Genomic DNA, 10,694 nt, shown 5'->3' with positions numbered 1-10,694 from the left:
ACTATGGATGAAAGGGACTTGGGGGTCATGATTGACCACAAGATGAACATGAGTCTTCAATGTGATGCTGCGGCTAGTAAAGCAAGCAAAATGCTGGCTTGCATTCATAGATGCTTCTCAAGCAGATCCCAGGTCATCATTCTCCCATTGTACTCGGCCTTGGTGAGGCCGCAGCTGGAGTACTGCATCCGGTTCTGGGCTCCACAATTCAAAAAGGATGTGGATAAGCTTGAGGGTGTAGAGGAGAGCCACGCGCATGATCGGAGGTCAGGAAAACAGACCTTATGATGAGAGACTGAGAGCCGTGGGACTCTTCAGCCTAGAAAAGTGCAGACTCGGGGAACCTGGTAGCCACCTTTAAGTTTATCGGGGTGCTTACCAGGACCTGGGGGAATGTCTGTTCACCAGAGCATCCAAAGGGATGAAAAGATCGAACCGGTTATAAACTCCTCCAAGACCATTTCAAGCTGGATAGTAAAGAAGTTCTTCCTTCTGTCTGAGCCCCCAAGGTTTGGAATAGACTGCTGCTGGAGGTGGTTCAAGCACCTACTTTGAATGCCTTCAAGAGAAGTTTGGATATTTATCTTGCTGGGATCCTATGACCCCAGCTGACTTCCTGCCCTTTGGGCAGGGGGCTGGACTCAATGATCTTCCGAGGTCCCTTCCAGCCCTAATGTCTATGAATATATGAATCATAGTATGGTTCAGCTAAGGACACTTTTGGTGCCAATAACAATTAAACTATAGAGCAACAGGAACAGGAAATGAATGACCCAGCCATAAATGGAAATGTGTAGGAAAATTAAAGGGATAGTATAGCTGATACTATGCAGGCCAGGTGGTTAGACTGGAAAAACTTCAGGTCTGTTCTGGATCTATTATTTGAAGCACCTGTTTCAGATTCTTCATTACAGCTTCTTTGATTATTCTGTTACCAGTGTGACAAACTCACAATTACATACATGTCTAATGTTTTACCTAGAAGTTCCCTGAAAATGCATTGCATGCTAACACACAATTCTCTCTCACTCCAGGAATACAAGGAGGTGGGTGAAAGAGGACTAGGAGAAAAAGCAGCAACACAGACTCTTCAGAGGGCTAAGAAAAAAGGCTAGGCAGTTTGAAACCACTCTGTGTATAAGGGCTGCCATGCTGCGAGCAGCAGCAAATGCTGTGCACAGTGCACAAGAAGAACATTCCCCAAGTCATTGTTAAGCATTTCCCACGAAATCCTGCTGTGCTTCAGTACAATTTGCCCCCAACATACACGAAACATTTACTGGAGGGGACAGGAATTGCTCATTAATATACTTTGGACCTCGGGAATTTGAAGGATTCTAACCTCAACTGTGCAAAAGTTGCAAAAATTTGTTAACTCAGTGCCTCAGTCTTTTAATCTGTATAAATGGACATTCAGTTAGATTTTTTTTTAAATGTGACCTATGCATCTTTGAATACACTCCCTACTTTCCTGTGTGTTGAAGTGCTTAATCAGTTGTTAGAAAAACTGCTTCAGAGTAGAATGAGAATCAGATGGAAATATAATCTTGATAGTCTGTTGAACTGAAATATTAACATATCTATCAGGACATGCTGGAGGTAAGCCCTACTGGCATTCTGTATTTATTATTCAGAGTAACTCACTTTAGCAAACCCAGGGTCAACACCAGGTAACTGAGTTCTCAGTCTCTTACCTTGGCGGAGTTTGCTATAATTTCCAGGATTGTTTCCTTCTCTCCATCCCCTCTTTTTTGGGGAGGAAGAGGAGGATGGGGAGCATCTGCAAAAGTACAAGGAGTTATTTACTATTAAAACACATCAGAGAGACTAGCCCTGATTTGCAGTTTAGTAATGCTGAGCTAATGGGCTGAGTTCAAGTTATTCCTAAAACATACCTGACATCAACACTCTTGAAGCAAAACAAGAGGAAGTGAGAAATCAGTTGTGTTCCCTTGTGCTTCCTCTTGGCTTAGAAACAAAGTCAGCGAGCAGATCAATGTATCAACAGATCTGAGTGGACTGTGTATGTATCTGTGCACATAAAAAATAATTTTCTAAAAGGTAAGTAAAAACAGTTAAGTTAGTATATTTGTAACAGTGAAAAAGACCATTGGAGGAATTCAATTATAAATATTTTATTTAAGAATACTGATTACACAGGAAACGGACTTTATTTTATGGATGTATTTGAATGGGTATCAGTTACATCATGAAGTGCAGTTAGGTATTCTTGTTTAAACATTTATTTGGCACTGTCCACAGTACGCTGTAAACAATATTACTTCATTATATGTAGGCTCTGGTGCTTTCTATATTTTCTAACATGATTTAATCAGTATATGTTGTGCACAGTCAGTAAAAATTATAAAAACACCTAGAGTATAATAAAAGTGAGGATGCAGTAAGACTTAAAATTACTGGACCTTTGATTCTGTAAAAGTACAAGACTTGCTAGAGACATTTATTAAAATCTACTGCAGTGATATGTTGAACAAACTAATTCTCCAAATGCTGTCAATTGCAGTTCTTTATTCTGATATTCTTTTGGGAAGTATTAGGTTTACTAGGACTGCAGTGACAATGAGATTTTGCTGTACAGTTACCTGCCAACTCTGTCAGGGCATCTGCAATCTACATTCGTTCATCCTTTTTGCTACGTATTTTCTCACCTTTGAACTCCTTGCATGTAAACTTCACAAGGCTAAATCTACACAAAGAAAACAGACCAGTAGGTGCCAGAAACTTGTGTAGTAGAGGCAGACATACTCAGACCTGGTTATTTTTAAACTAGCAGCAATTAGTTTCCTTGGGTGCTTGTTGCCACTAATTATTAAAGCTAACTAAATCTTTTTGCCACAAAAGGATGATTTTCAAAAGCAGGCCTAAGGATGTAGGTATGTCTTTCACTGAAATTTTCTGACTAGAATCCCCTCATCTGATGGTCTTATCCTGATTTTCATGGTAGACATGCTGGACACGTAATAATTTTACTGTTTTGTTTCACCTGATACACTCCCTAGCAGACTCAAAATATTTATAAAGCTTTATAATGTAAAGTGAGTCTGAGTCCCAAAATTCAAGTGCTCTTTTGTCAGGAAAAAGGAAATAAATGTCAGTGCCAGCTCAACAACTCAGCCTCAGGCAAAACAGCCTTTCTATAGATACATGAATGACATGCATAAAGGAGCTAACAGCAAACAAATAAACTACCACTGACATTCATAAATCCTGTGGTTTCATAAGGACTCCTGAAGAACGACTGCTGTAGGAAAGAAGATTCTCTTAAAGGAACAGAAATACTTCGCATTATGGGGGCACATTTAGGAATCAAAATGGATCTGATGTTAGGAAGTGCTCAGATAAAAGCAATGCTTTTGCATTTTTGCACAATGTCTGCTTATACTTATTCTGTATATCATGGGCAAGCAGGTTAATAATCCTACAAGTCTTGACATTTTAGACCAATACTTTGAGGCTGCAGTACAGTATATGCTTTGTGTTCTTTCCTAATGCTCCATTACAAGAGAAACCTTTGGGTTTGGTTTTGTGTACATACATTTGGCTCTTTAGATTGTAATAACTAACAAGTCAAAGGTATTCTGAAATCAAGGGTCAGAAAGGAATTATAGCTCCTCACTTTCATGTACAGCACTGCAATTTGGCCACATGCGTTAGTGTTTCTGAAACACCGGGTATATGCTGAAGGTAGAGTAGGGCAAACTTTGTATTTATGGGAACAGAGCTGGAAGTGATTCTGTGCAATACTGTACTTGGCAGTGCTGGAAAGCAGAACTTTCCTTGAAACACTTGTTCTCTTATGCTAATAACTTAGACAATGGCACTTTCTGCTTGGCAGACATTTCCTAACCTTCCACCCCACACCCACAAGGCCTGCTGCTTCCTTTGGACACAAAGTGGAGAAAGCAAAATTAGGGTGTTTAACCATGAAGAGAGAGCTATTGCTGTCATGTTTATTCAATCAAAGATGCATGGCAATGCACATTGGGACTTTCTTACTTCTGGAATAGGCCAGGTGGCATGGCTGACAGTGGAGTGCAATCCAGCACCAAGCAAGTGCAAGAGCCCCAATGCACTGCTCACAGCATGGTCATCTGAGTGCACTTGTTGGGGAACTGAAATTCACAACCAATTGCAAAGCTCCGCGTGTGTCCAGTATGCTAGCTAAAAGCAGCTCACCTTGATGGTAAGCGTGGACAAAAACAAACCTAATTTATGAATTCACCTTTTATCCTGTATGTGAAAATATATGATTTAAGTCAACTAATTTTATAATCTTAAAGGATCAGATTGTTCAGTGCAAGTGGATTCCTCATTTACTTGAAGTCTGCTAAGATGTCACTGAAGATGTTCAGAAAGAGATGTGCATGGTGATCCTTGAAAATTAGGGTCGGACGAAAACGAATCGATCTGTCACCGCTGCCTCCCAGCACGACACCTAGGGCAAGAAGACGTATTCTAGTTATTTTCTCCGTTTCGGATACTCGGAACATACTGCTCTCTCTGAATAAAGTGCAGAGAGGTTTGGCACAAGCTTCTCCCCAGCACTCTCCCCAGTTGTGTAAAGGTGTAAGTGGTGTTTTCTATGGGGCAGAGGGGCGGTGAGCTGACCTTTCAACAAATAAACAATCACGGAAGCTGTTTTGGAGATGCCCAGCAGAGGTCTGAAATGTGGTAAACAGTGTGAGTACTAATAAGAACAGATAGAATCCATGCACAGCAAAGCTCACACAGAGAGATATTAAATCAAGCACCAATGTTTCTAGCAGTGACAGCTTACATTGCAGAAAGAAGTTTGTTAGTTTCATGTGCTGCTAGAGGTTTTCAAGCACTGATGAATTCAAAAGATAAAGAAGAACTGCCAGAGGGGCCAGGCTAGTCATTTAACAACTGCTTTTCTTAAATATATAGTACAAAAATGTTCTAGACTAAGGTGGCAGCACTGTTAAATTCCCTGGAGCTGTGCTGTGTCACAGACCCCATGCTGTCCTTCAGCACTAATTTGGTCTAATCCTCAAAGTGCTTTTTACCCCTCAGCTCTCTGCCACCTTGATTTCCACGAGGCCACTGATTTTTCTTTATTTTTTTTTTAAATGTTGGTTTGATGGTAGTTTCAGTACAGTACACCTACCCTGGAGAGATGGAGCAGAGCTGAGAGGCTGTACTGAGTGCAAACCCAAGACATACCATCAGATTGTTCTTTAGCCCTTGCCTTGGAAGAGTAAGAATTCAGAGAATCCTGAGGGGCACTGAAAACGAGGCAGAAACTTAAGATTCTTTCAGCCAGGGTGAGATGACAACCTGGTTTTGACCTTATTCAGCATGAATTTAACAAGAGTAGCTGGAATGTGTTTTTGTTCATTGGCATATTACATACAGAGAAGGTAATGCAAACAAGGGAAACGCAAAATGTAGTGACTGGGATGCTGTACTGAAAGCAACCTGGAATTAATTATGTACACTTACAGACTTTATCCTACCTTTGTTTCTGGCAATGGTAATTAACTTGTCCCTAGTTGCATCATTTGGCGCATCAAACGAACAGAATGTCCCTCGTCCTCTCACTCTGCTGATTAGATGGGGATAACGAGCCTAAAAAAATGTTATATGAGTATTATGCGAGCCTAAAAAAACCAAAGAAGGTATGTTGCACTTCAGGATGTTTGCTGCTGAACTGTGTGCCCCTTGGAGTTCCACTGGTGGAAGCAGTCTTCTCAGTTTCAACAGATAGGGGAGTACTGGTTTAAATTTCTGACCCATGGCCCTGTGACCTATTACCCAGCTGCAAAACTTTCTGGTGTTTCTAGCAATAAGAGACTAAAACACACTGCTTGTGTAAATGTTCTGTCACCTGACTGAGGTTACAAATTCAGAACCAAGGAATCAGACCACTATTAGCCAGTAATTATTTGGATTTTTAAAATGTACCCAGTCTATATATTTAGGATACTACCAAGACAGCCTTAGATTGTCACTAGACACCCAACTCATCTCCATGTTGCAATAAGCTGCTAATGTTGCCATCCAAATATATTCTAATACTGAATATAGAGTATTATATTCTAATTATGTATGCACAGTAGTTATTTTCAATTTCCAATGCCTGTTTCATGCAAAGTCCAATCTTTGCTTTCTAAAGGAGGCTAATAAAAGTCAAGCTCTTTTCTTTTGAATACTGAAAAAGGCAACATTTAGAAGTTTTCTACAGCCTAAAAGTCTTCACAATTAGAAACCACTACACTTGAAGGATATTGGCTGCAACTGACTCTGCTGCACACCGAAAAAATTGGATATGATTTTGATCCATATGACTACTACTGATTAAAAAATCCTTGAAATTGAGGCAGTGGCATCTAGGCCATCGTAGCCCAACTTCAGGACCCAAGACCTGGAACCTGAAATTAACTACAGTTTTCGTTTGCCCCATATATCCACAATGTCATGTCTGACATGAGGCACAATGATGAAAGAGGAGATTAAAGGAAGAGGAGTATTAACGCTGCAAAGAACTGTGCTGGCTGTACTACCTCCTTTTTGTCCATCTTCATGCTTGCAGTCATTTTCCTTATTTTCAAATCATGGCAACTTTTAAGTGACATGAATGCCTCAGTTCAAAAGTGCACCTAGCTAGTTTGGTACCTCTCAATGAATAGCCATAAAAACCCTTGATCCAGGTATCGTCTCTTCCAATTATTCTGGAATTATTTGTAAACACAGATCAGGTCTTAAAACGTTTTCTTTTTCCTCTTGCAAAAGCAGTGGCACTTGGTTGTTTGGGTTCCAATTCTTGCGTGCACAGGCTTAATCTAAAGCAGTGATTCTCAACCAAGGTTCTGCAGCACCTGGAATGCCATGAGAGCCTTTTAAGGTTGTTCCAGGGTGCTATGCGATATTAGCACTCTTTGCTGGGCAAACAGCTGCATATGATTCACAGGATTAACCCAGAGACTTCAAATAGGAATCCATGGTGTCAGAAAACTTTCTGACGTGTTGTTATGATGTATCTGAATTCTCAGCAGCACAAGAATTGCTCTATTATTTTCCATAGTCCAAAACAAGAAAGCTAACAGCTGGCACTTTCCAAGGCAGTGCCTTGAGACTAAAAATGTCAAGAATCACTAGTCTAAAGCATCATGTATTGCTGCTGCCTAAGGTAATATACTACTGATTGTCTGGGCAACTGTTCTGATCAGATATTCCCTATGTTCTTAATCCACTCTTCTCCTCATACCCATACAAAGCATTTCAGCCGTTTACCTGCAAGTCCAACAGCCCAGTCAGAAGTGCTTTCCCTGCATGGGTTGCATTGTTTAGAAGGTCCTCTCTTTTAATTATATTAATGACTTCAGCGAGCATGAGATTTTTGGCAGGATCTCCAAGCCAAGTGTTAAAAATCCGGTATGGCTTGAGGAAGGGAGGAAAAACAAAACAAATTATATATATAGTAGAATATGTTTAAAGACAAACCAAAGCAGTACTCTCCAGAAAAGAATGTGAGCATGTAAATGTTAACACAAACACAAGCATCAAAAATGCATGGTGGGCCCCCCTCACTATTCTGGGTTATGGAACTTAGAAAGTCTGCTTCCCAGGAAGCCCCTCCATGACCAGGTAGAGCCAGGGAGAAGCCACTGCACTAAGATTCAAACCTACACTGTCCTACAGTTAATGTGACCTCTTTGAAACTGCCACAGGTATAAGGAGGTCAGGCATTCATGTTGCGTACTTTTGCCTAGAAGTTTCATAGTTTTTTCCATTAGTTCAGTTTTCATACGTTGAGTTTGTAAAAATACACTAATCTTTTTGCTGTTTCTAACAGAATCTATAGGACCTGAACACAGGAGATAGGCCCTGCAAACCACAGAGACATTTTTCAGGGACAGTTCACATTTGGTGCTGAAAATAAGCACATTAGAAATGGTGAACCTTCTTCATTTCCTCACACCAGTTTTATGCTACTGTAACTCCAATACAAAATAAGACTGGCAGGTATGAAGGGAGTGGAGAAGCAGGCTAATGCCTATGCTTGTGGAACCAGGGAGAGCATATTTGTGAAACAGCTTCATTCTGCTGGTAAATATACCATCTATGGTGCCACATACCAGATAAAGTCAATTGCAGGCCAGCCAATTTTGCTGTAGATGCAACATCTGCTTATCAGCAGGGATCCAGGTTGTCCGTTTCCCACGGAAAAACAGAAAAACACATGGATTTCCTGGTTTTATCAGAGAAAACATGGATTTTCTCTTTTATCAGAGAAACCCATGGATTTTCCCCTTTTGCAAAGAGTTCTGCAAGCTGGCTGAGTTCCAGCATTCAAAAGCTGTTTGCGAAAAGGGTGGGAAAGCCCCAAACCTGCCTGGAGGGGCAGAGGGGGATGGGCAGAGCCTGTGGCTTTTAGTCAGTTGCAAGGGCTAGGTCAGGCTCACTTTTCTCCTGGAGCCTGTGAACTGGTAAGTGGGGCTTTCAGGGGCTTGGGGGTTTGCAGGGCAGGTGTGGGATGGAAGCTGGTTGGGGGCTGAGGGAGCAGGGAGGTGCTGGAGAAATACATGGAATGCTTGGCCAGTGCCTCCATGTGTGGCTTCCCTTAAGAGCTGCTAGAACCGCTTAGGTTTCACGTGCCCCTAGCCGGGCACTCCAGCTGTCAGCGGGGAGATGTGGAGCTGGCCAGGCACTCCGGCTGCTAGCGGGGAGGTATTGGGGAAATACGTGGAGTGTGTGGCCAGCTCCACATTTCCCTGCTCATAGCCAGAGTTCCCAGCCGGGGCAGGTGAAACTGAAGTGGCTCTAGCAGCCCTTAATGGAAGCCACACATGGAGGCACCAGCCAGGAGCAGGACGATGTGGAGCCAGCTGGGCGCTCAGTATTGTTCAGTCTAAGAGGGCAAGGGAAACCCGCGTTCCCAGATCTGTATGGGGGTGCAGGCTATGGGCTTGAGCTCCCTCCCTCCTTCCCTCCTGTGGGGCCGCTGTAGCCCCAGAGGCAAGACCTAGCACGGCTGGGAACAGCGGGGCTGCACCTCCTGCGCTCTAGCCACGTGGGGATCTCCTAGCGGCTGCTTGCTCCGCACTGCCCCAGCGATGCACCTCCTGCATGTGGGGCTGCACTGTGGGAAGTGGCATGGGGTTCAGAGCAGCAGCAGGTGCAGGAGGCATGGGGGGGGCAAGGAGATCCTGGTGCAGCCCCACTGTTTCCAGCTGTGCTGGGTCTTGCCTGCAGGGGTACAGCAGCCCTGTCAGGGGGAAGCTCAAGCCCATAGCCTGCTCCCATACAGATTTGGGGGCACAGGTCCCCCTCACTCCCCAGGAGTGCACACAGCCTCTGAGAGGCAGCCCCACCCCTGTCCAAGTCAGCAGCAGCGGGGGAGCTGGCTCTGTGCTCCTGCTGCAGCTGCCTTCTGTTGAGGGCAGGGAGCAGTGGACCGTGGTCCCTGGTCCCATAGCCCTGACAGCTGGGGGCCCCTTCCGGCAGGTCAAGGGGGCAGGGGCTGTGCATGGGGGGGCAAGAGGCATGAGCAGGGCTGAGGGACTGTTGTGGGGGAAAGAGGGGCACCAGCAGGGCCAGGGGGGCTGTTGGAGGCCTTTAATTTTAATAATGGATTTTGGGGGTTTTATCAGATAATTTGCATTTTTTGGTCACAGCAAACCAGGATCCCTGCTTATCAGGCATTTGAAAAGTATCCATAGTTCCAGAATATTTTCACAATTCTTTGTTCATTAAGTCTTAGAAAAGCAAAATCTTTGGTTCACTGAAAACACTTACAGCATTGGGTCTGAACTCCTCCTTGTGAAAAAACCCTCCAGTCATCATCTTCTTACTAAACGTTACCACATCAGCTGGGTCATCCAAGCCCCAGTGTTCATGGGCCCAAAACTTCCCAGTGCAACCACATCCTGTCTGCACCTCATCCACCAGAAATGCACAGCCGTGCTGTCCAGATAAATCAAGAGAGAAGGACCATGAATCTGCATTTCCCAAACAAAAAATTACCTTTACTAAATAGATAAATACTAGGAGCCAGCACAGACTAAAACACATAAGGAGAACTGTTCTGAGTGCCTCTCTCTGAGCAACTTCTGTGTTATTTCTTTGTGATGAAGACATCAAAATATAGTTCATTATCTAGAAGGTGCTCAGTAGCCTGTTCTTTTATACAAGCACTAGAAGGCAACTGAGCAGTGAACTATGTTTTTCTACAGACAGGTCTAAAACATTTTGAAAGGATAGGGAAAAGCATATGGGGAGCTTTTTAAAACTCCCAGGAGCACTTTGGTACTAATGGGCATTTTTACACATGCATCCGATGTAGTGGATGCCTTCAAAAGCTCCTGGTGCTGCACTGGGTATTTTTGTATAAATGGCAAAATGTGCATTAACTCAGAGAAAATAGTGGCAGTATGCTTTTGAACTAAAGCACATTGTACCCAGAGAGTGGTGGTGGACAGGTCATTTTCGACCTGGAGGGATGTGGGCAGTGGGGTTCCGGAGGGCTCAGTCCTCGGGCCCGCACTGTTCAACATCTTCATCGATGACTTGGACAAGGAGATAAAAAGCACCCTGCTCAAATTTGCTGACAACACTAAGATGTGGGGGGATGTGGGCACGCGAGAAGGGAGGAATAGGCCGCAATCAGACCTAGGCAGGTTACAGGGGTGGGCGGATGAGAATAGGATGGG

General features: G+C 43.4%; 1 protein-coding gene and 1 long non-coding RNA gene across 3 annotated transcripts in view; one reads left to right on the top strand and one right to left on the bottom strand.

Moving 5' to 3' along the window:
- LOC109313483 overlaps window positions 1-3,043 on the top strand; it is a 3,616-nt gene extending 573 nt beyond the window's left edge. Inside the window, exon 2 of the long non-coding RNA XR_002102061.1 lies at window positions 1,035-3,043. This is a non-coding gene — a long non-coding RNA (uncharacterized LOC109313483). The remainder of the gene's footprint in view (window positions 1-1,034) is intronic.
- Window positions 2,120-10,694, bottom strand: part of ABAT (4-aminobutyrate aminotransferase) — a 130,084-nt gene continuing 121,509 nt past the window's right edge. For both annotated transcript variants that reach the window (XM_019540086.1, XM_019540085.1), the window contains exons 13-16: window positions 9,781-9,948; window positions 7,276-7,422; window positions 5,499-5,610; window positions 2,120-4,456 (exon numbers count right to left, since the gene is read on the bottom strand). In XM_019540086.1, coding sequence (XP_019395631.1) covers window positions 4,335-4,456; window positions 5,499-5,610; window positions 7,276-7,422; window positions 9,781-9,948 — 549 coding nt within the window. In that variant the 3' untranslated portion in view covers window positions 2,120-4,334. The remainder of the gene's footprint in view (window positions 4,457-5,498; window positions 5,611-7,275; window positions 7,423-9,780; window positions 9,949-10,694) is intronic.

This window comes from Crocodylus porosus, unplaced genomic scaffold (genome assembly GCF_001723895.1).
Source record: "Crocodylus porosus isolate Cpor-Errol unplaced genomic scaffold, CroPor_comp1, whole genome shotgun sequence".
NCBI classification, from domain to species: domain Eukaryota; kingdom Metazoa; phylum Chordata; order Crocodylia; family Crocodylidae; genus Crocodylus; species Crocodylus porosus.
The sequence above is the reverse complement of the archived record's forward strand: the minus strand, read 5'-3'. Positions and strand labels throughout refer to the sequence as shown.